Source organism: Electrona antarctica (genome assembly GCF_951216825.1).
Source record: "Electrona antarctica genome assembly, chromosome: 17".
In the NCBI taxonomy this organism is placed as follows: Eukaryota; Metazoa; Chordata; class Actinopteri; order Myctophiformes; family Myctophidae; genus Electrona; species Electrona antarctica.
In genome coordinates this window covers 28,653,160-28,679,803 of record NC_136798.1, presented here as the reverse complement: position 1 = coordinate 28,679,803, position 26,644 = coordinate 28,653,160, and the positions used below count along the sequence as shown (strand labels likewise).

The 26,644-nt window shown below is 40.7% G+C and overlaps 1 protein-coding gene across 4 annotated transcripts; it reads left to right on the top strand.

Moving 5' to 3' along the window:
- Positions 1–1,526: 1,526 nt before the first annotated feature.
- Positions 1,527–26,176, top strand: map3k7 (mitogen-activated protein kinase kinase kinase 7). 4 transcript variants are annotated; one of them, XM_079526822.1, is made up of 18 exons: positions 1,527–1,898; positions 2,564–2,681; positions 2,819–2,929; positions 3,127–3,192; positions 3,464–3,509; positions 4,595–4,733; positions 7,197–7,325; positions 9,058–9,182; positions 11,113–11,243; positions 12,996–13,077; positions 13,480–13,610; positions 13,773–13,920; positions 14,974–15,054; positions 17,780–17,847; positions 19,043–19,142; positions 20,884–20,945; positions 22,111–22,226; positions 22,934–26,176. In XM_079526822.1, exons 2-18 carry the CDS (start codon positions 2,583–2,585, stop codon positions 23,112–23,114), a joined length of 1,815 nt encoding a protein of 604 aa, XP_079382948.1. In that variant the 5' UTR covers positions 1,527–1,898; positions 2,564–2,582; the 3' UTR covers positions 23,115–26,176. The 4 variants fall into 4 exon arrangements, with proteins under 4 accessions (XP_079382948.1, XP_079382947.1, XP_079382946.1 ...); XM_079526821.1 differs by having other exon boundaries at positions 2,559–2,681; positions 7,197–7,321; positions 9,054–9,182; XM_079526820.1 differs by having other exon boundaries at positions 2,559–2,681.
- The last annotated feature ends 468 nt before the right edge of the window (positions 26,177–26,644 follow it).

Below are 26,644 nucleotides of genomic sequence, written 5' to 3'. Positions count from 1 at the left end.
ACCATCAGCTCTCCTCTCTCCTGCTCTGCTGCAGCGTGAACAGCCTCTGTTCCAGCTCAGCTTTCTGCTGTCTGTAACAAACACAAACTGCATATTAGCCCTCCACCATTTATATCTGCCACACTCTAGTTCTTTACTTTATTTGTTTATTTCTAATTTAGCACAGATTGCTAGTTTACACCCGCAGTACGACCCATTGCATTGACCCTGGTCACACACACACACAGATACCCTCACAAAAAACATGCAGTAATCCTGGTCTCTAAACTGCCTCCCCCTGGCCAGCCGATGGAGGGGAAAAGGAACTGGTTGGAATAACGTGTTCCTTCCACACGCTACGTCCAACCAGGGAAACTCCCCCCTGTCAGGTGTAAAGGAGCAACTTGGACACTCATGCTTGAAGGCAGCATGAGTTGGTAACAAGACAACTCACCCCTTTTCTGTTTTCCTCCCGGAATTTTCCCCAGTGAGGGGTGGGAGAGGCTGGACAGCAGACGGCTGGACTTTGAATTTATCTAACTATAAACTTTCACGACAGCAGACAGCCTAAGTACAAATATAATTTATGAAAAGCTACTACAGTGAAGTCTGTTCACAGAAGTTGTTGTAGGCTATGTGGGGATTATCTGACGAGGTACCATTTGAGTGGGAAAAATCTTACATATACTAAATAATACTAAATTGTTTATAGGGTCAATATAAGTAAAATAATATAGCCTTTCCACAGGAGTATCTTTTTATATTTGTCCAAAAAGAATACAAACAGCCAATAGCATATTACAAAGTTATCCCCCTCACTGGGGAAAATTCCGGGAGGAAAAACGGGCAAGCACCGGGGTGAGTTGTCCAGTATTCCATGAGTTCAAGTCTGTTGCTCTCCCCAGGTTGGCGGAGGGTGTGTAGAGCCCAGGATCACATTAGATAAATAAAATGAAAACCAAGGGGGGGGAAAACATTTAAAACACACAGAGAAAGAAAAGGGGGAATTAAAAAATTAAATCACGTATGTTGTCTCATGCTCTCCCCTAACACTGGTCATTTATGATGAGGTGTATTTATATACTGTACACTGAACAGTATAAACAACTATATACTATATAGTTGTGTATACTGTACTGTTCAGTGTTTTTCATTACATGACATGTCTGTAACATTGCTTTGTTTGCAAACAAACAAATGCACGGTCTCGTTAAATAAGCCCCTGGCAATATATTATTATTTAGGAGGAAAACAGAGAAAACAGAAAAGTCAAGTAGCTTTTAGCCTTTTACATTAAAATAACGAACGAATTGAAGCGCACACTGTTACACGAGTCAAAGGTATTCCCCACCACTCACCAAACATGGTCGCTCACCCCCTGCTGGGGGTAAGGTTAACCTCGCGTCACACTTGGTTCTATTCTCAAATTCGGTCTAGAGCCCGCCTACCGTATCCGGTCATTTCCACACATACACACTAAAGACGTCTCCGTATCCGCAACAGACCGGATAGGCAAACCGCAACGCGCATTTATCCCAGCCATCCTAGTAGGGTTATGAATGGCGGAGGGAGGGACTGGACTGCAGTGAGCACACACTTCCTGGCTGAAAGCAAGAGAGCTGTTGGCTGCTACGGAGAGTAAAAATACACACCTAGCCAAGCTAGCTAGAGGAACAAAGTTATGTCTGGCTGTCAAACTGTTGAAAGGGACTCCGTTGGAAAATGGACATGACTCTACAGTTTCCCCGCACCTGAACAGTAGACATACCGCGGCCCCCTCCATGTCCAGAGAGCCGGCGGCGCTGGTCAACAACAGTCAACTGCGACGGGCTTGGATTGATGAGGCTAATTGCTCTCAGCTAGCTAACGTTAGAATCCAGGCTAGCTGGCTAGCTCTACTACAACGCCGCAGGCCTCAAGTAAGTTGTTTTTCTTTTTGTTTGTGATTCTGCCATGACGGGTATTTAGAGCGTGTCGTGAAGGGCCGGTCTGTGTTAACAATAATGTTATTTATTATATTATAACTCGGGAAAACTGTCGCAAGACAACTTGTTGTAGTAGCAGGTATGCTGCTTTCCTCTGACGCCGGGTATATGTTTCGTCGTACGACGGTCTCGCGCCCCCCAAAAAATAACCGATCTGCAAGCTCACAGCGGGGCCGGCCGCCATGTGCTGTGATCTTGCAGATCTGCTCTATCCGGACGAATATACGCGTGACAGTGGCGTCGGCTAGCTGATTAGCTACAAGATTAGCACGTATCGTATCAGCTGTGTAGTTTGTGTGGCTGCTTTGACAGCTCCTTGTCGCAACAAAAACACAGCTGGAGACATTTTGCGACTAAATTAAGTGGTGACACACGGGCGTTTACAGGGTTTTTGATGATAACCTCACTTGTTTGGTGACATAGGTCGTTACAAATGACGTTTTCAGCATAAAATACGTTTACACGTGATCAATCAACTTGACAGTCGTCCCACTATAGGTAGGTAGGTAACTGTTGTATGATATCGGTTTATGATATATATATATATATATAATACACACACACAAACTTACGTTTCGTCTTTATTTATTTCAGTACAGTTACTGGCTTTAGCTGGTAATGTCTCTAGGGGTACCATCCGCAGACATGCACGAGAGAGATACTCCTCCTGGTTACCCCTTTGAAGAGATTGAGTATGTGGATATTGAAGTCGAGGAGGTAAGTTAATGTAACATCAATGCACTCCAATAGCTTTTTACTCGCAGGATTATATAGGCGGTAGTAATGTATGTCAATGTGTAATGTACTTCAGTTTGTATTGTATTGTTGACGGATCTTTTTTTCTTTGTTTTTAGGTGGTGGGAAGAGGTGCTTTTGGTGTCGTTTGCAAAGCCAAATGGAAAGGCAAAGATGTTGCAATCAAGACCATTGAGAGTGAATCAGAAAGAAAAGCCTTTATTGTTGAGGTATTGTTGTCTTTAGCATTCCACCAGTTCCTGTTATGATGATTACTATTATTGTCATGTTGTACTTGCTTCAGCAATACTCTGATAACTGTTTATGTAATAAATTGTATTGAAATAATTAAGTAGTATTGGATGATGCTAGTGTTCTGCAGCTAAAGCAAATCAATCTTAACCCTTTACCTTTATCTTGTCCTTAGCTTCGGCAACTTTCACGAGTGAGCCATCCCAACATTGTGAAGTTATATGGCTCTTGCCATAATCCAGTAAGTTGATCATGCATCTGTTAGGCTAAACAAACACATATTATGACAGTAAGTTAAATGTTTACTGTCTGCAAGATATCCTTGTACAATTTTTTTAGGGCTGCATGGCTAAGCATGAATATTATTCATCTTGGTAATTTGAGGAACATAACAGATTTTTTGAATATTGATTCATCAACTAGCACTAATTGTGGAAAGTAAAAACCTGTGCCTTAATGCAGGCAGTGTTATAATTTTATGAGACTATCTCATGAATGTTTTCTGCCCTAAGGTCTGCCTGGTGATGGAATATGCTGAAGGGGGGTCATTGTATAATGGTGAGTCATTTGCTGGACCACTGAGCCTATTATGACATTTTACAACCAATATCACTTAGGCCTGCAAAGTTGTTGTGAAATAGAAAGTGTAATGTTGAATTTGGTCTTGCCAGGTGTTTTTCCTGGTTTGCATGATGTGATTTGTACAATTGTTTTATCTAGCCTACATATTAATCTAGATTCTTGTTCATCCTTGCCCCAAGATCAAACCGATGGGCATTACTTGGGGGGAAAATAGCCTTACGCAAGCAAATGGTTCCCAGGAGTACTTCTCTAAGCATTTATCTGAATCTGTGCTAAAACCTTTGACTGTGATAAAGGTGTGTTTGGGTTGCCACACACAACTTTTGCACCATAATATGTTATGCATGTACTAGTCTTGTGTAGCTAGGTCATCAGATCTCCACTTAATGATGCATCTGGGGAAATCAAAATTCAAGCATTTGGTCAAAGAGCCTTGATTTTCTTGAGAATGTATTGCATTCCACCGTTCCATGCCTCGCCAATGGTACAATTTTAGTACACCCTTTGGTCTCCTAAGTGGGTGCTGTGTGGAAGTTTTAGTCTCATCACAGGTGTAAAGAAGTGGGTGAAATTTCAGGCGAAGGAAGAATAGATGTAGAAGTAAGAGCAAGGAAACTGGTTCAAAAATGGAAATGAATGCGCAGATTTTGGCGGGAATATGGAAGTATCGCTTTATTTTGTTTATTCCCCTCCCCCCCCAGTCATGGATGAAATAATCTTTTCTAAATATAGAAAATGGCTGATCTAAAAGCTCACAATGCGTCGCAGATGTGCTGTGAGCTTTCTTGTAGATTGTTGTATGATAAAACGTATAAAACAGCTTAAATGGTTAATCGGACTAATCGATTTAGTGAATTGTAAAAAATCCCAGATTGATGTATATTTTCAAAAAACATTCTAGATTATTTGATTTATAGAAAAAGTAATCGCTGAGACAATAATTGATGGTTGCAGCCCTAGAGGATTTTTCCTGTGTACTTAAGTTTAACCTTACCAAATGCTACCGGGTTTGTGTTTATTTTGGTTTTGATGTTTGATATTTTGGTGTTCTCTGTCCACAGTGCTGCATGGTGCTGAACCCCTCCCCTATTACACGGCCTCCCATGCCATGAGCTGGTGTTTTCAGTGCTCCCAGGGCGTGGCCTACCTCCATGGCATGAAACCAAAGGCTCTCATTCACAGGGACCTCAAGCCTCCCAAGTATGCTCCTCCTCACTGATCTCTCTCTCCCCCTGTTTCACTGTGCTGAAATAGTGTCTCTTCTTGCATCCTTTGACCACTTAAACCCTAGTGTCCCTATTCTTGGCATGAGGATATGGCAATAGTAGATTGGCTATTTTTGGCGAAGAGATTTGGTGTAGAGGGGACAAAAAAGAGAGTCCCAAGGATAGACTCTACAGGACCATGGTCAACTAAGGGTATAGTGTTTAAGTGGTTCATTTGTTTCACTGCCAGCTTGAAGTCAATGTGGCACTTAGATTATTGCTTTAGACTTTATTTAAACAGGTGGCGTTATTGAGAGAGTCTTGAACATTTTATATTCAAAGGTGAGCTGGTCAAAATTTACGATCCACATGAGCTGTGTTATGCTGTTTTGTGAACTGTTATCATTTTGTTCACCTTAACAGTGGATCTGGAGTCAGGAGTAGGAAATCCCTTAGAAAATGACATTACGGCAGTTAACACGGCAGTCAATTGTACATAAATCTGCTAAGTAATTGGGTGAATGACATTTACACAGGCAGTAGACCAGAGAGGAGGGAGGAAAATGGACAGATCTTATCCCACTTTTTTGTGTGTATGGACTATGGAGAGAGTGACCTCAGACCCTAAGGCATTATTTGATGTGCTTAGTCGAGAATTAAGACAATTTTAGACTGGGGGAATTCTGTCAACATGTTTCACTTGAAAATGTGCCCTTTTTTTGGGTCGGTTTCCTGACTCCTGATCATATCACAAACATTTGGTGCAAGCTTTGCAGCTACTTTTCCATGCAACATTAGACTAAACTTGAGGTTGTCTGCACTCTAAACTGAAACATTTGAATAGAGGTTGCTCAAAAGATGGGAAAACTAATGTCCAGGTGAAGCACTGTCACAACCAGAATAGCCTTTCCCATGGCTACCTAAGGTTAAGCCAGTGCGAGAGCATGCATGGATTGTTATAACTGGGGTTTCTTGGCACTTCCACCCAAGTCTCTCTTTTAAATGCAATTCACAAAGTGTATCTAGTGTAACATTTTGATTTTGCACCCATCAAAATCGGCTTACTGGCAGTCGTTTTTAAAAACCATTAAAAGTTAACCAATTTAAAAAAAAAAAAAAAAAAAAACTAATGTCCAGGTTAACATTTTGGCCGCTGCTCAAGATTAAACATGCATTGATGCCTCTCTGTCACAAGTTGTGGATGATATCTGATTATATGACGAGTGAAGCGCAATGATGTTTGTCCGGGCTTAGCAGATACTGATCCAAATTTGAATATACCTTGACCTGCACCATAGTAGACCATACATTAAGCATTTTATCTGTTTGGCCTTATTGTAATGGGCAGACTCAAAGTATTGGGTTTTGAGTGTATAATTGTATATAGACAGTGACTTATAGTCTTGAGTAGTTGTCCAGCAGGAAATCTTCAGACATGCTTTTGGGGCAGCCTTTTCAGTTCACTCCTGGATCATTGGTTTTTTTTCTGCCGAACTTCCAAGATCAAATCATTGAATACCTGCTTTGGCCTGTTAATCCTGGAATGGGCCCATGGTTAAAACACACTTGCGGGCAAAGTATAAATCAAGCTTTTTGCTTACCATGCAAGGCATGCATAGAACCATTTGGCCGTGCCATGGAAAAGCATTAATAGCGGCACCAAGAAAACCTTGCACCTGCAGAAAAACGACATAAAGCAAAAAAAACAACAGATAAATCGCATGCATTGTCCAGCAAATGACGTACTTTTGTTTATTTGGTTAGTGATGGGAACAGTACTGTGTAGGTTTTGCTGTTGGCCTCTGGAGCTTGGTTGGTTTGTCTTTTGTTCCTCCTGTTCCACTTCTGTGTGTCCCCTGTCGAGAGGTGAGGACTGTTTTACATAGTGGTACTGATGGATGTCTACTGCAGTTCAGGCTCCAGAGGTTATTTATTGGACTCTTGTGGAAAGAAAAGCCCCTGGCTGACTCTGTGGGAATGACCAGCTGGTCCGTTTCCTAGAGAACTCTCATGGAGTTTCTGGGAATAACTGGGCCAATGTAGTCTGACAACTTGACAGCTCTGGGTCATTGTGCTGGTATTTTTGTTATATTGTGTTTTTCTTTCTTGTAGATCTTTTTTTTTTCTTCTAATTCACTCACATTATTCCAGTGTTTTGTTTTCAGCAGACCTGCTGAATGCTCTCACAATCTGAATTATGGTCTAAAGGCTTTAGTATCTTCAAAATAATTTCAAACTGATCTGTAAATTACTGTCAAAAAAGTAAACATTGCAATAATGATTACTGTTTTGGTTTCAGGGACCCCTCCATTTCCTACTAAGGTTAAAGTGAAAAGGTGGCCTATTCATTGCAGCTTGTTTGTAGCTACTGATGGCTGCTCTGCGAATCATTCAACACACTTGAGATATTTTGTGGTTTTTACCCAGACTCTGTTTAATGTGGTATTGTTTGTTGCAGCCTACTGCTTGTGCAAGGTGGCACTGTGCTGAAGATATGTGACTTTGGAACAGCGTGCGACATTCAGACCCACATGACCAATAACAAAGGAAGTGCCGCATGGATGGCCCCAGAGGTATTTGAAGGCAAGTATGACTGGCATCTTGACTATTTAAAATGCTTCAGCTACCTGTCCCCAGGGGCTCTGCAATATATCGATAGGATATTGTGATTTGAGACTAGGATTTTGGATATTGTGATGTACCATAAGTATTGCCTTTTCCTCCTTTGCCTTAGTTTATACAAAAAATATATATTATCGGCACAATTAGAGGTGCTCCGATCAGGCGTTTTGGTCCCGATCAGGCGTTTTGGTCCCGATCACAGATTGTTTTTCTCACGATCCACCGATGCCGATCTTGTGCATAAGGTAAAATTTGAAAATTTCTATGTGTGTGTGTCGTGAGGAAGGGGAGAATGTTTAGGCCTGTCACAAAGCTGCAAAACGATATTATACTATATCTGACTTTTAGACCATAAAATATTGGTTTCTCCAGATAGGGTGAATTACCGAGTCATTTGGAGTCAAAATCGGCCCATTGGTCGGATCACCTATTTGCAATACAACATTATTGATAATAATAAACTTTATTTATAAAGCACTTTTCAAAACAAAATTTGTAGTTGGTGGTCAAACATGTTATTTGATGCATATCGCCCAGCCCTACTATCCCTGATAATGATTGAATTGAATTGATGCCTGAGGCTGAATATGGTAACACCTTCTAGGGCCTGGCCTAAGCCTGAAGGTTTTCAGAAACCTTAGGCTTTCTGAAAACCTTCAAATTCTGATTCATTCTTTTTTAAATAGTTATGTTGCTACATGTATAGCAATAGCTGAGACACAGAGAGCGTGCCGGCATCAAAGGTAGAACAACGTATACAAACTATACATTGCACCAGGCGTCAATGGGTTAAGCATGCCATGTACCATCACCATATATGCATCGAATTATCGTATCGCTGGTGATAATGGCGCTCTCTTCGCTTTGCTTGAACTTTGCTTTGTCACTTTTTGCCCTTAACTGCTGCGTTGCGCCAACAGTTTTAAGATATTAATTCTTAATTTGTAACCAGCTATAGTCACCAGCTTTTGTTGATGGTATTCTCCCAAGCATACTGAGAAAGATGAATGGAATGAGGCTTGTGGTTTTATTTCCCCCGAGAGACTAGAGTGTAGCGCTAGTCTTCTCACTCAGCCACTAGCCTAATGCATTTATACATTATGAGACATGTTCTTGGCAACGGAGGTCAGGAGCAAGCATGAATTAAGGCAGTCATTATCTTGTTTTTGGTGGGGAGTTACATGACTCCTGTGCAATTAAGCAACTCTCATTTGCCCCTGTATTGAACCCCCTTACAGCGAATTAGCATCACTGTGAAACACTATCAGAATGTCCCCATGCAGCAGCATTAACATAGGTCTGTTGTTTATTTGTGCAGGTTTGCGCAGGTGCTTTTTAATTCTGCAATAACGTGCAATGTAATTAAGCAAGTTGCGAGCACTCATGTGTTAAAATTGGATAAAGGATAAAAAGCTTCCAGAGCTTTCACAGGCACTTAACAGCACTCCTCTCCAAACACAGACAATTATTGCTTTTGTCAGTCAATCAGCCATATCAAGCCAAGCCCCCCCACCCCACGCACACTCGGTCTAACCCCTGATTTATACTTTGTTGCGCTTTGTGTTGCGAAGCGTACTGAAATAGCTGATCTACTAGTTCAAACAACGCATATCGATGCGTCGTTGTCAACAGCTTATTTTCGTTGTGCGACACCGGTCAGCAGCTAAGTATAAATCTGACTCATGTGTTCCAGGAAGCAACTACAGTGAGAAGTGCGACGTCTTCAGCTGGGGTATCATTCTCTGGGAGGTGATCACGCGCAGGAAGCCCTTTGATGAAATCGGAGGGCCGGCCTTCCGTATCATGTGGGCCGTGCACAACGGTGAGTCTGAGGAACAGGCGGACTTGTGAAACGTTGTTGGTAGCTGTCAACAGGGTACACCAACGAAGGTGTGCTTGGCTGTCACTCACCATGCTCAACTCAAGGTTCTGATGCCTGCCTACCTGCTGGTGGGGTAAATGAGTTGAGAGGCTGGTAGAAAAGAGCAATTAAAAGGCAGGTTCACCTGTGTAGCACTCCCCGCAGTTTCTGTACAGAGACGGATGGCATGGAATACTAATGAGACACTGAGAACATCTGGGGAGCAGGGAGTCTAATATGCTGCACTGCTGAATCTGTCTCGCTGACACATTACCGCTTGCCAGCTTCAGGAAACCTGGGATTTAGCATAAATTAACAGAATTGTACTGACGTAAATGTCTTGGTGTAATGGCATAAGTGTTCAAATTAAAGTGAAAGCACACAATTGGGTGCATGTTCAAAAATCTACCCAAGCCTGTCACAATTATTACATAATCGCCTGATCACAATTATTTGAACTATTCAATTTTGTTATTCTTAGAATATTTGTATTCATCCATCTATATAAAAAAAGCTGGATGAAATTAACTGGTCATTAGTCCATGCTCTTTTTGGTCAATTTAAACCTGCCGTTCTTACTTTCGGCATTTAAGGAAAAATATTTGAGTTAAAGGAGAATTCCATGCTAGAAGGCTTTCTTACCTTTCTTTGTAGTTGTTACGTCCCCACCAAAGAGGGCCAGGTGTTTTTTTGTGTGCAAAAACTCCTTATTGGCTATTTCCCCTACCATAAGCCCTCAATGAATTGAATGGGAATTGAATGGGGCTATGGGGTGTTGTGCTAATTCGCTTATTTCCATCGAAATAAGTAGTAAAGTGTGCCGCTTGGGATATTATTTACATTATGAAGAGAGGATATATATATATATATATATATATATATATATATATACAAAAAAAATAATAATTTTGAGCGATTTGAAATAAGCAAATTAGCACAACACCCCATAGTCCCATTCAATTCCCATTCACTTCAATGCAATTCATTTAGGGCTTATGGTAGGGGAAATAGCCAATAAGGAGCTTTTGCACAAAATAACACCTGGACCTCTTTGGTGGGGACGTAACAACTACAAATAAAGGTAAGCAAGCCTTCTAGCATGGAATTCTCCTTTAATACATTTTCAAAATACAAAAAAAATACAAACAATACCAGATCTACCCATATACCTGTTAGACTACTACAATAGCCTAAAAGACGCACACGGGCACAATATCAGAAGGAGCCCCACTGATCTCACTGAACCCAGTTTCGGTCAATGAAAATTGGGTCAAATTTGTTCTACTGCTATGCCACCAGAATGTGGAATGCCATACCAACAGTCATAAAAAAGTGACTCCTTAACAGTACCCTCCTTCAAAAAACACCATAAAAAGCACCTACAGGTAACTGCAAGTTGTAACTGGCCCCTATAAAAAAAGTTTAAGCTTATCACTGGTAATGGCCCCCCCAACTGTTTACTGTACATATCTATCTTTTTTGAGTGGTGTAAACCACTCCTACAACTGGCTTTGTTAGTGCAGAAAAAATGAGCATGGTTGCTATGTTCACCCTGTTCACCCGGGTGTGATTTCATTACGTCAGACATGATTTCATTACGTCAGACAGGCTATATTACACCACTCAGTTCACACGGGTGTGATTTTATTTTATTACTAATCGTATATAATGTTTTGCATATACTGTATATTATTGTTTGTCTTTAAATGTCTATGAATTGAATACACAGGACCTCAATGTAAATGAGCCCTGGGCTTTTACTATTCTTTTGTATAAATCTTTGCCAATGTGCCTTTCGTTAATAATGTATTGATAAAAAAAAACATGGTGTGACGTATGCAAGTAACTGCCGTGGTGTGATGGGATGTGTCTTATTTGTGTTGATATTCAGGCACACGTCCTCCCCTAATCAAGAACCTGCCCAAGCCCATTGAGAGTCTAATGACACGCTGTTGGTCCAAAGATCCGTCTCAGCGGCCCTCAATGGAGGAGATCGTTAAGATCATGACTCATCTAATGAGGGTAATCCTTCACAGCAACATTCTCATCTATATCGGCTTCAATGCCATGCTGAATAACATAATTTCGACACATGTGAAATTATGGGGGGGGAAACATTTTTCTGACTAAAATTATTACAAGAAATCAGGACGGAGATTGATAAAAAGGACAGATTATTGATATCAAAACCGATCGCATCGCTCCACAGGCTGGCAGCGTCTGTTGCGCAACATTCAATGTTATTTTCCGGTGGGACGTCATCGAAAATGTTCCCCCCCCATTTTAGCCGACGAAATTGAAAATCTTAAAATGTGAATAACTCTTGATCTAAATCATTCCGTCCAATTCTAAGAAAAGATTATGTGTTAGACGGCCCATCACGGTCCCGTCGCTAGTCGCGTTAGAATTAATCATACCTCCCGTTGTTGTCGATCGCATCGAGAGTGTTTTGGCTACATCAAGCTACTTCAGCCACATCCGGGATACCGTCCAGTCTGTCGCTAAATGTGCTCCGCTGCTGTAAATCGCTGGGCGCTATGATTTAATGGCTTAAATATCCCGGGTGTTCGGGGTGTTAATAACTGATCCTATTTTAGGCATGTTATTATAAAACTAAAGGTCAAAATGTGATAACTTGTTGTAAATATGGATGATCTTCAAGCTCACAACGCATAGTGATGGCAGATGCACGTTGAGCTTGTCCCGGTGGAAAAGTGATGGCATGTGTGCATACTCTTTATTGTGATATGGCATAAGTGTTGTCTTATCCTGGTTTTAATCACGTAAGCCCTATTTCATTCTTTCAAAAATGAAAATTCTGCGGAACTGGCTGATCTAAACCTCACAACATGTTGCAATACAACGTGTTGTGAGCTTCTATGGGCCTTATTTTTGCCATTTAAAAAAAAAAATATATATATATATATATATTATAGGGCTGTCAATCGATTGAAATATTTAATCGCATGATTGCCCATAGTTAATCGCGATCAATCGCATATTTGTTATCTGTTCTAAATCTAACTTAGAGTTTTTAATATTCTTAATCATCATCACCTTCTTTATACTCGGGAGTACAATTGAGGGCAAGCCCTCATTTTCAATGTAGCTGAGGTTGATACAAATCAAAATACTTCCATTAGACATGAGATTGTAAAATCAGGGTGAATTTCAAAGGAACGTTAAGCAGAACAGCCAGTCAATCAAAACTAATTGACGAATCTCTGCATGGCTGTACTGTGTGCTGCAGCATAGTCGACAAGCGGTACCTCCCAATAGCAACCAGCTGCTGCAACTCCAGTGGTAGCGACAGATTACTTGTGTCCTGTCGAACCACCTGGAAGGGCTTTGAAGCTGAACTTGCCATTCAAAATAGTATCTTTCTTATACATTTTCAGCTCACAGGCGTTTGTTGATGTGTTGTGGCAAGTCCAGTGCTGCAGTGCATCATTTCCTCAAACTACTATATAGTGCACCAAGGTTCAAACTTCACCATGCGTCAATTAAATTAATGCTGTTAAAAGGAATTTGCGTTATCGTGTTAAACTTTGACAGCCTTAATATATTGCTATGATGCATATTGCCACAATATCAATATTGAGGTATTTTGTCCAAAATAATGTGATTGTGATTTTGTCCATATCGCCCCTCCCTACTTTTTTAGAACTAAGTGGATCCCAAATAATTAAAACAATATCTGAATTGGAGAATGAAGATGATCAAAAACCCAGACCATTCCAGCATACAGTAATGTATTTCCGTCTCTCTTTGCAGTACTTCCCTGGGTCTGATGAGCCCCTGCAATATCCATACCAGTATTCAGATGAGGGGCAAAGCAACTCTGCAACTAGTACAGGTACAGTAGGAGTAAAACTGATGCTGGGTGGGATACTTGGACATTCAGATCTAGGTTACTATTACTTTGGGTTATTTTCATAGGAATTATTTACTTTGCTATAGTTTTTATGCATGTGTTTTTGCTATTAACCCATTTAGGCCTGACCTCGAAATTTAAAAAAAATCTTCTAAATCCTCGTTTTCTGAAATAAATATTTTCACGATTTTTCAAAAATAGCAGACCTACAAGCTCGTAGCGCGCCACTCGGTGGCGCGCTACGAGCTTGTAGATCTGCTATTTTTCAATAGCTAAATTATAACCATGTTTAAAACAACGAAAGGGGTTCCCGCCCAAAATGGGTTAAACTAACAAATGAGGATTTCATTTTACTTGAGATTGATGAGGTGAACTGTTTGGCAGGTTCTTACGTGGATTACACTTGCACCAGCACGAGCAACAAAAGCGATGCAAAAATGGAGCACGTCGACACCCAAAGAAGCAATGACACTATCAAGATCACAACTCAGTTTGCACCTCAGTTCAAACCAAAGGCAAAATATCTCCTATAATTCAAAGCCATTGAAATTGGGTCTTTTAATAGTATAAAGACAGAACATACATGGATTAATTAGTTCATTAAATGTCAAATTCACATGTATAACATGTTCCCAAAGTAAGAGCTCCAGTTGTGTTCTTTGTGTGTGCTCTTTTAGGGAGACCCTTTAAGGACCCTACCTCTGTCCAGAGGGGGCAGTGTTGAGAGCCTATCGGCGCGGACGTTGTGCCTGGCTTCCAATGATGGCAAACGAATGAGCGCCGACCTGTCAGAATTGGAGCCCAAGATGCCTTTTGCACCTGCAGGTAATTTCAGCCACCTACACAATGGCCCTGCCAATAATAATCTTAACTGCAGGAGTAACATCATCGGACATTGTTATGACCTTTTAGAAATAAAGTCGTACAAACTTCATTGTTATGCAGCAAGGATTACATAGGAAATGCAATACCGTTTTATCAGCTGTCTTAACACTCCCAGCTCCCCAGTCAAGATTCATTTCATCTGCTTTCATCACTCGGGAGGTGATGACTCACTCATCATGCAGATGCATCCGTTTGACACCCTCACCTTTCCCCAAACACCTTGAGATGTTGTCGAACTAGCCTGTCAATCATCTCCCCCTTCTTCAAAAGCTCAAATTGGAATGCAGCATCTTCTGCATCCCTGTCATGATTAAAGAATACCGTAGATATTTTCTATGCTTAGGTTTTGTTTAGTGTAGTTAGTATGTCGGAGATTGATCAAATTTATTTTGTTAGAATTTAACCACTTGAACCCAGTGTACTTCGTTTACTGTGGTCCCCCAGGTGGTATAGACTAGGTCACCTCCTTTTTCTGCTCTACACCATATCCATTTCCCGATAATGGCAGATCTTGTAGATCTGCTATTTTCTGCAAATGTTTGCCCAGAATAGGGATGCTAGGGTTCATGTGGTTAAGGATCCTTAGTTTTTCCTGTTTTCTTTTTTTTTTTTTTTTTTTTTATAATCCTTAAAGGTAGAATTTCAAAGAGTACTCTAGGTTTGTCTTGAGCATCATTGCCCTCCATAGCTATGCCCTTTCTTTGCTTTATTATGAAACGTCTTCTATTCAAACCGCTGTTTGAGCTGACTGGTGCGGAGATATTTTATTCTGTGCCTGCCTGCCGTGTGGAACACCCTCCACAGCCAATGGTATTGACAGGGTGCATGCGGCCCCTTTGCATGTCCAATATATGCTATGCGCTACATGCATGCGTGTCCTGACCTGGAAAAACGGAACCAGGAAGTGAGACTTCTCCGTTTCCAGTCCAGCTTGTCCTCGAGTCTTGCATGCTTGTGTCGCAGCCATGTGTGTGTGTATGTGTATTTTTGCAGCACGGCCACAGTATAAACGAGGCCACCGTAAAACGGCGTCATACGGCACCATTCTGGATGTTCCCAAGATCGTCGTCACAGGTATCAGTGCAGGACCACCGGGCTTCCTGGTTGCCTTGGGTGTGCTGGCTTGACTGAACCTACCAGCAGGCTTTGACTGTGCTCTGTCCTCCACGCCCCTCTCCTGTATGTCACTCCAGATGATGCTTTCTATCAGTGGTTCCCAAACAATGGACCCACTTTTGGGTTCAGAGTAAATTAAAAAAAAAAAATAAGTAATTCCATAAATAGCAGATCTACAACATCAGCTATCTTAACTTGACTTTGGAGGTAATCCATGATATATTTTTTTTGTCAGTTTGGGTCCTGCGGAGACACCAAATGTCTCGATTTTGGGTCTCTAGTTGCGAAGGTTTGGGAACTGCTGCTCTATATAGAGTTGGCACACAGATACAAAAAAATTATTGAAACGCTCCCAAATCTCAAAGCTCTGATCAAATCTGTCCATTCTTTCTGACACCAGTGTGTTTTGTTCAGTCTTTTGTGACATGTAGGGTTATAGATCTGCCATTTTCACAGACTAGACTACGGCCATAGTGACACCTGGTTGAAAGTAGTTAATATATGAAAATGACTTCTGTGTCATAATATCCTGGAGCAATGATGATCAAATGTGTGTTCATCCTGGAGTAACATGCATCAGAGCTACCTCTCCTATTTAGTTTGTACTTTGTGGTTTTATGAATGATGAGAGGAACGTAATCATGAGTTAACATTCTTTCTCATCTCGTCACTTCCTCCTCGATTGCTCACTAAGACTTAGTTTAGTGCTATTGAAGAAGTACCATGATAAAATCACAAATTCATAATGATGGAATTATTTGAAAATGTACACAAAAGAAATTGTCCATATTTTAGCCTTAATACAAATGAATAATCATTTTTCACCAAATACCTTATTTAATTTGTATATACTGGTAATATAAAATGTTATATAATACAAAATAATGGCATGTAGTGATGCGTTCTAAGATGGTACATTGGCTATTAAACCATTTTTATATAAATTTCTTAAAGTGATTAAAACTAGGAAAAGACAACTCTCAATCACAATATCCGAAATCTCTAACCATCTAGTCTTACATCACGGTATTGATATAAAATTGATATATTGCCTAGCCCTAATATGTAGGTTACATTATTTAAAAAATAATAAAGCTAAGGCTCTAAACAAACAGTTTTAGAGCCCTTGCGTAATTTCATCAGCATATTGCATTAGATGGGGGGTGACACGGATGAGAAGATCATTCATAACTCATGGACTTTCTGTGTTTTCCTCTCGGTCATCTTGCTGGCTTGGCTACAGATCATGGGGAGAGGGAGTAAATCAGAGTGCCCCAGCTCTCTGCATTTAAACTTGTCCTTGCCTTTCATGCATAGAGGACATTGTGAAAGCTTGGCTAATTTTCTTTCTTTTTTTTCTTTTACCACACATACACACGTTTTCTCGCTCTCTTTACATCCATTAACTTTGTGAAAAAAAATAATTTTGATTAATTTCGTTCACATTGAGGGGTCAGAGCTATTATTACTACCAGAGATAGGGGATGAAAGAAACGGGGACAGCACTGGATGTCAAAAAAGGCTTCTATTTTGGAAGCTGCATGAGAACGTTGAATGAGTGGCTAATTAAATCCAGTGACTACGGGAGGGGACTGATGTACGTTGTTAGTAGAATGGCCATTATCGCTGCATGTGCACACCTATATATTGTCATTCTTTCCCACGTTGCACAAATACCCCTTTTTTTTTTTTGAAATAGTGGGTTTTTAATTAGATTCGTTTTATATAGAATAAGACTATTTCAAATATTTCATTGGGATAAAAAATGGGATTCAAATCTTAAATTTAAATGTGAAAAGAGTCAATGATGCTGATTTGTTATAACATGAAGGAAAGGTTGTTGAGAAATTCAGCATATTAGTTATTAGCACAAGAGATTTGTAACGCAAACTTTATGATTTGTTTGGGGTGACCATTTTTGGACTGTTGTGTGGTGTTTGTGTATTGCACCATTGCCAATGGATACCAAGGCCAAAAACTATTTGACGTGTACAAGTTGATTCAAAGCATCAGGGACTAATTGTTTGAGTCCTACGAATGTACTTGGATATATCAGTGAAAAATAAATGGTGTGTAATATTTAATCAAACATCAGCCGCTTGTCTCAACTTCACTAGTAAGCAAGACTTAAATTAAACCTGAATTACATAGGCCTATATAATAGATATTATTGCATGATGTGAGGGAGGGACATGCTTCTACTTTTCTATGAAAGGTTTGAAGAGGTTTAATTATCCAGCAAAATCGCCCTCCTTTATTTGTGACTTCCCATCAGCCATGTCTAAAGTTTGTCCATTACATCGTACTCCTTAAAATAGTTCCTAGCCTCACTCCCAGCCCCCCCAACCCAAACAAACCACTATGCAAACACTATGCCCCACAAATGGGCTCAGCTATTCATGTGGTGGGTCTGGTCTGCAGTGTTGTATGAGTGATGTGCAGTGTTGGAGTGTGGTGGGTGTTTGTGCTGTGGTCGCATTAGAGCCATGTCATGGCACATGTTGACAGGGCCGGGGCATAAGGGGTAAAACCCAAGCAGCTGGCTCTGCGGATCGGGATTCCCCCTTCTCCCCATCTCTCCCCAACAACCAGACACGGACACGGCTCCCCTTCATCTTGAACATCTAGTCGGTCTCATGCTTCTTCCTTTCTGTCTGTATGTGTCCCTCTGTCCGGCCCACAGCCACCTGCGAGGCCCAGAGACGTCGATCCGTGCAGGATTTACCGGGGATAGGCTCAGATTCCAACCAGGTAAGCTGCAATGAGGAGTTCAGTTTTTGATAAGTGAGCTACAAAAATAAAGTGAATAATTGGGACAATGAACTTAGTCTTTTGCTGTTCTATTGATCTTTGCTTGTTTTTACATGCAGCATAGTAAACGTTTAATGTTTTTAAAAAATGTCATTCTCACATCTTGTAGCATTATATTCATAAAACAGATGAGCCAATACTCTCTTGGGGTTAGTTTGAGACAATGTTGGCTCAATGTTTGGCGCTCACAGCTGGAGAGCATATTCAAAACATTAAGACTGTATTCCCCCCCCCCCCCCCACCCACCCCCTGCTTCCCCATTCATGTTTTGTATGGATTTGTGACACTGATACCATTTAATGAGATGGGAGCTTCTCAAAGATTGGGATGTGTGCTTTGTGAAGCGAAGCAATTCCTCTGAGAAATGTTTGGTATGTCACCTCATGGAGGAGGACGACATTATGCATGTAGGAACCCTACCTGAGAGAGACACGCACACACAAGCACGTATACACAGTGTGCCTAGATACTAGATAGACAACCTTCAAATGTGTCACAACCCTTATCTAACAATGCTCTCTCCATCCTTCCAAAACAGTAGACTCTTATTTAAAATTAACATTTAAACTCTGCACAGCTGAAAAGTTCATTCAAAGTTCATATAAAAACTTGAATCTTGGTATGGAGAAATGTTGTATAAATTGTAGAAGATATTTTTGCACTTAACTGCCAGGTACTCAATTCCCAGAGGTGTGACAGCATGACATAATGTTTAATTTCCTCCGAGGTAATGTTCTCTATATACCATCTATTAGACATTTGTAATAGATTCTAGATTGAGAGAGACAAATGTCTTTGCTATTTGTCAGTTTATGCTTCATAGACTAATTATTTTGTAATTCTTACATGCATATGAGCAATTTTTGCTTTTCCATTTGTATTACCTTTCGGGATGCAGGATATTTGACGATAACGGATAACGATTTTCCCATAGTTGTTTGTTCAGAGACCCTAGCAATTATCTCCTGTGTCGGTAGGTAGACTAACGAGCTGTATTTACACCAATACAGCAGCGTGGATGGCATATATGTGATGCCATGTCCAATAATTTCTGGCCGATCCCCATGAGATGACTGATATTGTGCATTTCCATTGGCTGTCCCAGGTGACTGACAGTGTTTTTGTCCTATTGCAGGGGAGCAGAAACAGCAGCAGGTCGTCTAGTCCCAGTGTGAGGATGATGCCGCCGGATAAGACCAGCAGTAGAGGCTACTTCTCACCCGATGACCTCACAGGTAGACACCCTCTTACCCCCATCTGCAATTTAGTAGAAATTCCTTCAGAATGTCGCATGGGAGAGGAGGTGGAGGGCATACAAAGATTGCACATGATACTTAACGTCTGTATTTATTTGTGCAAAAGGCCAGGCCAAAGTTTGAGACTCCATTTTATTACTTTTTCCTGCTGATAGACGGTGCATGATACCTATGCCTCTATTTCTATCTGCTAATGGCTCATACATTATGAACCAATCCAAGTGCAGATGGCCTGGTCGGACGTTAAGTTGACTTTTATATTATTTCAATCTCAAATAGTGTTATCATAGCATGTATGGAAATATGACTAGTTTGGTACAGTCGGTCAACACAACAGTCGGTGTGACATGGAAGACAGCGATTACTCAAAGTCCTAACCACTGCAATAAAAAATATCCTGCAGTACATGCACATTTTTTAGGCTATTTAATTGTCTACACCCTTTTTTAAAAAAAAACAATATATTGACATTATTTTTCAATTATATAAAACGTTCCTTTTATAGCTCTTGTTAATAAAATGTCCAGAAAAAACAAATAACAGATACACAAATACACAAATAAAAAATACAATCATAACAAACACAACTCAACAATCAAAAACAAATAAAACAGTTATGGTCCCCTCTACACTCTTTTTATACAATATGAATTGCTATAGTTTTTTCATATTCTGCATTTTATCTGTATATACTTTATTTACTTTGATTGTTAAAAGCTGCCAACAACCTCCGTAACCCGCTTTGTTAATAGGAATGACAAAAGGGAAGGTTGACTTTTACGGCTGTATTGATTGATTGAAGTTGGCCTTCGGCCGATCTATTGTCATGCTTTCACCACTACAGCTGTATTGCTGTCTGTGTCATTGTGAGCATGTGTGGCTGGTTGTGTAAATCTCTCTCGGGCGCTCCAGACATTACGTAATCGATGATTTAAGGCCTTAGACTCTTGTCACCCGGGGGGGGGGGGGGGGGGGGTTGTAAAATGACAGTCTGTCATTGATAACCCTGACCCGTGTATGTAGCCCTTCATAGCAAAGACAAATCTAGCATTTTACTAAAACAGTAAGCCACAAGAGACTTTACCGTATTTTTAGAACAGGGGTGTTGTGAGGTACGACGTGGGGAAGAGTGGCTTAAACCCATTTAGCCGTTCTTAAACCAAGGCTTCTAGCTTTTATAAAATGGTTACGGACATTGCTGGTTCTAGGAGTGGTTGCACCACTCAAAAATATATCTCCATTAAAAATCCTCTTACCTAGCCATAGGAAAAACAAAATCCATGAAAAGTTGAGGTCAATATCGTGAACAAGATGTTGGCGGGTGATGTGTAGAGTGCTTATTGAGAATTGTATGCTTGATAAGGTCTCGGCCAACCAGAATAACTACCCATTTTAATATTAATAATAATACTGGTAATTGAACTTGTCTTTATTGTCAGCTCGCACTGAAATTGTCTTGCAACCCAGCGGCCTTGCATGCAACACAAAGAACAGAAAAGAAAACAAAATGACATGCATAATTTGGAATCGGAACAGAGGTTGAATTTGACAAAGAAAATGTACACATACATTAATTTAATACTTAAACAGTATTACGTTGAACGGCGTCTATACTTAGTATAAAATATTATAAAATATTATCGCTGAATGTTCAGCCAAGACATGCTGAGGTCCATGTGGTTAATATGTAAATTTACAACTGGCATTTCCTTTTTTCCAGACACTAATGGCTCAGACAACTCCATTCCCATGGCCTATCTGACCCTCGACCACCAGCTACAGGTAGATGGCTCGGTCTGCCACCCTCATGATGCTGCTTCATTCACATTCCCTGCTTCTAGTGTCAAGGTTCCTGCTCTCATCCTAAGTTGAGATGGGAAAAGGTGTTGTCTATTCAAAAGTTAGACTATTTAGAATTTGTAATTGCAAACGACAGTTCATCAGACAATATCTTTTATCACATTTGCACAGTGCATAACACAATTCTCCACCCATGCTGTTCAGACCATAGGTCTGAATGTAGGTGTACAAACGTCATAGCTAATCCAACCGTTGGATCCAGTGGACGTGTACACACGTCATTATTTATTTTTTTTTGGGGGGTTGGCCTCTCCTTCTGCAATGTACTCCTTGCTGTTCGCATGTGCGCTGCCGTTCACTTCCTTGTTTACGGCTCAGAAATAATTCCTCATATCTCCTAATTTAGGGAGCTCTACCATGGTTTTGACCAAAAGAGCATACTTCTGTCTTCATTTCTGACTTCAGCATGCCTCTTGTTTAGAATATTAATGCTTCTAGAGAGACTTTAGCGTAATCATCGCGAGGCAAGCAACCGGTTTTTGGGGGTAACGGAAGGCGGGGCTTTTCAGAGTAAAATCTCCCATATCTTCTGTCACCGGCGCATTTTATTTTGAAGAAAATCCCAGCACTGATTGTGTTAAACAAAGTGAACATTATAATGCTTGGCTTTTATTAATATTTGTAGACCCGTTGACAATGTAAAATCACACCTGTGTGAAGTGAGTGGTGCAACTCTGTGGGGGGGTCTCCGTAACTTCCAGACCTACAGGAACGATCCCAGGGTGCCGGCGAGCCGCCCCGTGTCTGAAACGGTTGAGAAATGACTGTTACCCTGTGGAGGTCCCCGGACACACACATACACGTGTGTGTGTATATTACAGTTAATATGTGTCTTGTGTTTTAGGCTGCACAACAGTGACACTTGGTGATGAAAACCAACCAATCGCTATTTTCGTGCTCGGACCCAGGGACACAGCCAGAGACACACAAAGCTCTGTATAGGAGTGGTTGCACCACTCAAAAATAGTATTCTAAATGCCACACAGTGAGACATTTAGTGTAGTCTAACAGCTCTGATTATGCTTATATTAACAATTTAAATATTGTCTAACTAGCTTAAGCAATTGATTTGTATCTCCATTTCCAGCCCCTTGCTCCCTGTCCCAACTCCAAAGAATCCATGGCTGTGTTTGAGCAGCATTGCAAAATGGCCCAGGAGTACCTGAAAGTCCAAACAGAGATTGCCTTGCTCATCCAGAGAAAGTAAGTTGAACCCTCGCCTGAACCTCTGTCTTAGACAGAGGATAATCAGTGCCATTTAAAGACATTACAATTTGTCCAATGTAGTTTTATTGTTCTTTGTTTTTTCTAATAATAATAGTACTGTCTATGCTTTGAGACTAGGGATGAGTTAGTTTTCTTTAAAAAGAATTGTGCCAGTCTCCAAATGTCACAGGCCAACTATACTACAGTTCAGTAAATGGCTCTTGATTTATTGTTCACACTGCCGGCTGTTAAATTTAACCTATGAGCGAAGAGAGGGCGCAATGCAGCCGCATACGTCAGACATACTTTTCACTTTTAGTGAGGACAAGCTTGCAGAAGAAAACCAGGTTGCTAATCACAAAGATGGTATGCTTAGGCTATAATGGTGTCATTTTGATTTATTGTCTGCCAGCTGAGCCAATCAACGTTACGGATTATTGTCAAGTGCCTATTTTTGTGCAGTACCCTGTCATTTTAATGATCCAGTCCAGTGACAATAACAATTTTACAGTAGAACAGTACATTTTCTGATACATGCATACATAACATTGTTAATATCATCAGGATTAATCGATATCTATTGTCTGGATTAATATTGATATGATATATCGTTACATGCCTAATGACTACATTAGTACAACTCTTTAACTAAGGTGCAAGCCTTTCTAGCTATTGGCTGATTTTGCACGTGTGTGCGTGCGTAGGAAGGAGCTTATCACAGAGCTGGATCAAGACGAGAAGGACCAGCAGAACACTTCTCGTTTGGTGCAGGAGCACAAGAAGCTGCTGGAGGAGAACAAGAGTCTGTCTACGTACTACCAGAAGTGCAAAAAACAGCTGGAGCTGATCCGGGTTCAGCAACAGAAGAGACAGGGCACCTCGTGATCGGACCCAAAAACCGTCCCACTTCTCCTCCTTCGCCTCGTCCTCCCCTTCCTCATTCCCCACCTTCCCCATTGTGCAGAGACACATGAGGGGACGCCCCCTCCCCAATTCCCTTACCTTCTCTGTACTGTCCAAGGTTAACAGAAGTCTGACTTCAGACTACCCCCCCACGAGACCTGCACTAGATATAACACTAACACTACCCCCCTCTCCACACGTTCTACCGTCTTACCCCAGATGGCACCTCCCCCCCGATCCAACCGGTGGACCCTCTGTTGTAAAGAGACCTGTTATACTGTGCTCCTCCTCCACCGTCTCCTCCTGCATGATATTGACCCTGACTCTTGTTCGTCATCATCAGCGAGTGACGGGAGGTGTGCGCTCAGTTAGGCGACGACGACCATAGCCAGTCCTCCTCAAAATGTCCATACATTTGCACAGCTTCACAGGAGATATACTCTGTGATGGCAGACCAAAACAATCACGCCATCCATCCCATCCCATTTTGGACCCCCCATCCTCCCAAAAAAAGAAACGAACCATGCTGTAATGTTTTGTATGGCCCTTAGGCGATATTTTTACTTGGTGGCGCGTGGGTGTCATGTAACAAAATATGGCTGATCTACAAGTTCACATTGTGTCGCACCGCAACATATTGTGAGCTTGAAGATTGCCTATTTTTGGTGTGCAACACCCACAAGCAACTCTGTATAACTCGGGCTATATAGGGCAAAGGGATGTCTTTAATGTTTCTTTGCGTTTCATCATGTAGGTGAACTTTTCGGGTCAGAATGTCTCTGTAGCTGCGAGGAACTGTGCAAAAATCGGTGTCCACTGTGTCAGGTGGCATGCGAATGTGGGGCTGTTATGAGTGTGTTTTTACACTTGTTTTGTTCATCGTTTTATTCTTGTGCTCTCAGGGCCTCCGAGGGCCAGCCCGGTCAGTGTGTGTGTGTGTGTGTCTTCCCTCCTCGCACTGTCCCTCAAGTCAGTGGATGACTTGTCCCGTTTGACCTCTCCTTGTCACCTTGACATCGGTGGGTCACAAACTAAAGTCAGTCCTTGAGAATGTGAAAAGGAAGACGAGACTTTTTAAGACAAAGTTGTAAATCATGTGCAGAAGATGTATTTGAAGCCCTCTGAGAATTTATTTGTTTTAATTACGGTTGTTTTAACCATGTAAAACCTGCCGACCCTATTCTGGGCATGTCATATACCATGTTTTGGGGAAAAAAAGAGAACTTTTCATTTGCCATGACGAAACGCTATAGACTTGCGTAACCAATCATGGCCGAGATCTCCGCGTACCAATAGTTCTGGTGGAATCCATTCAGTAAAGGGGTTGGAACAGTGAAGGAAACCTTGGATAACAAACCTACACCTACTTACGCTTTTGCAGACCAATTTTCTCACCACCACCTTAAAGTTTCTTCAATGCTGTTTCCCCCCCTTTTTAGCTCTCAAGCCCATATATTGAATAGATGTCACCCGATCTACTAGTAGGCGGGACATCTCGGATATGTCTGGATATGCCTGACTAAGCCCTACATGTACTAATGAGTGAAAATAGTTAATGTACCAGCTCACAACGTGTTGCATCGCAGCACGACTTGAGCTTTAAATCTGCTATTTTCCACTTGTCTTGCAAATTAGAAGAAAATACGTTTTGAAAATGTGCTACTTAAAAAAAATAGTGTTTTGGCCACAATGGGGACACCAGCAGCATAAATGTGGTTAACTACCTTTATGCATATATACTGTACGTATACTGTATAGCTTATGCTTTCCCTTTCCTTATTGTGACCTTGAGCCCTTACAGAGACCTGTTGAACCTTCTCATGGTATTTGATTCATGCTACATTATGAAGTGGGATGTATCTGCAATATGATCTGTAGTGTACATCCATCACATCACAACTGTGGAAAATGCATAGTATGGCGGGGGTGGTAACCTGGGTTTAATCCTCAAACAGGGATGCAGTGTTTATAATTTGCTCTTAATGTTTTGTTTGTTTTTTTAAATGACAACTATCTTACTTTGTTCCCAGTTGGAGCAAGTAAAGGGAATGGTTGAATTTGCCGAAAGGTCAATTCAAAGCATTTTATCAAAACTTCAGTATTGTTTTGTGTGTTGGATGATTATTTTTGTCTTTTCTATTCGGTAGTTCACTTTGTATGATATTAGCTAGGGTTGCCATTTTTGCATTAGAAAATTTATCTGGTATGGGAATGCTGTTATTGTCAAAGCAGGAGGAAGCCTATGCCTCCATATAAAGTATATTGGTTGTATTTTTAGTTCACATGATGCCTTAGGATTTGCCTGCATTTTAAGTGCTTGACTTGTTTTCTTGCTACGTGTAGAAGAGGGAAGAGGAAAAAAAAGACATGCAAAAGGTTTCACCTGTTTTTAATGAAATGGACACTTTGTTTGTATAATGGGGTTTATGTTTCAGAGATCCCATTAATGCCCCTGAGAGCATGTATGGTCAAAGGAATTAAAAGAACAAGCTGCCGAGTTTATCATGCTAGATGAATCTATCTTCTCGGTGGCTTTTTATTTTTTTAATTTTATGTGCACTTTTTCATCCATACAAAAAGAAGAGACGTTTGCTTTTAATGGTGTTTAATTTCAGTTTATCCCTCAAAAAAAAAAAAAATGCACAATCATGGTCAAGCTGCACAATGTTTCCTCCTGGTTCTGTACTAATGACATCCAAATGACATATTTCATATGAGCAATTTTATTTTAAAAGTGCAACACTTGATGAGTAAGACTTGTCAAGACGTTGCACACGTCACACACCGGATGTACTTTGCTATACAATGGTGTTGTGTGGTAAAAGTAGCAGATCTACAAGCTCAAAAGCGTCACAGAGGCGAGCCATTTGAGCTTATAGATCTGCTTTTTTCAGGGCTGAACACGGTCGTATGACAGCATTAATTAGGCATTAGTTAAATGGTCAATGAATTGATTTACCACACTTTTTCCACATTTTTTTTTCAGGAGAATAGGAATGTGACGGTGACTAAGGCATTAGAAAATAAACTAAATGCTGAAAAGATTTGCAGTCTTGTGGATATTTATAACTGGAGAGAACATTTATTTATATATTATATAGATTGCAATTGCTGATATTGACATTTTCATCATGGTCATATTAATGGCTTGTTTTTGCTGAAAACTACCACAACTAAATCCCACATCATCATGTAGTCCTAGTCTGGAATTGTTTTCAGTCACTGAAAACAATTCCAGACTAGGACTACATTGCAACAATATATATGTTTTACTGTAGTTAGCTGTTTCGTGGCATAAAATGTAGCTCAAGCTCATCCTTTTGTTAAATAGTTTTACAGACCATTCACCTTCCTGTCTTTAATCTGTTGAACACATAGGTTATAAGTGTGTAAGGCACCCAATATAATTGTCTACCGTACACCGTAAAATCCTCAGTATATTAACTTACAGGGTCCCCACATTCAATTTGGAAAAGGTTTTTAATCAAGGGTCCTTGAAACATATTTCGCTA

Bases quoted from the DNA above. Each gene is read 5' to 3' on its own strand.
- map3k7 (XM_079526822.1), top strand. From the start codon at position 2,583: ATGTCTCTAGGGGTACCATCCGCAGACATGCACGAGAGAGATACTCCT. The intron at 2,682-2,818 runs GTAAGTTAATGT...CTTTGTTTTTAG, and splicing joins TGGATATTGAAGTCGAGGAG to GTGGTGGGAAGAGGTGCTTT. The intron at 9,183-11,112 runs GTGAGTCTGAGG...GTTGATATTCAG, and splicing joins CATGTGGGCCGTGCACAACG to GCACACGTCCTCCCCTAATC.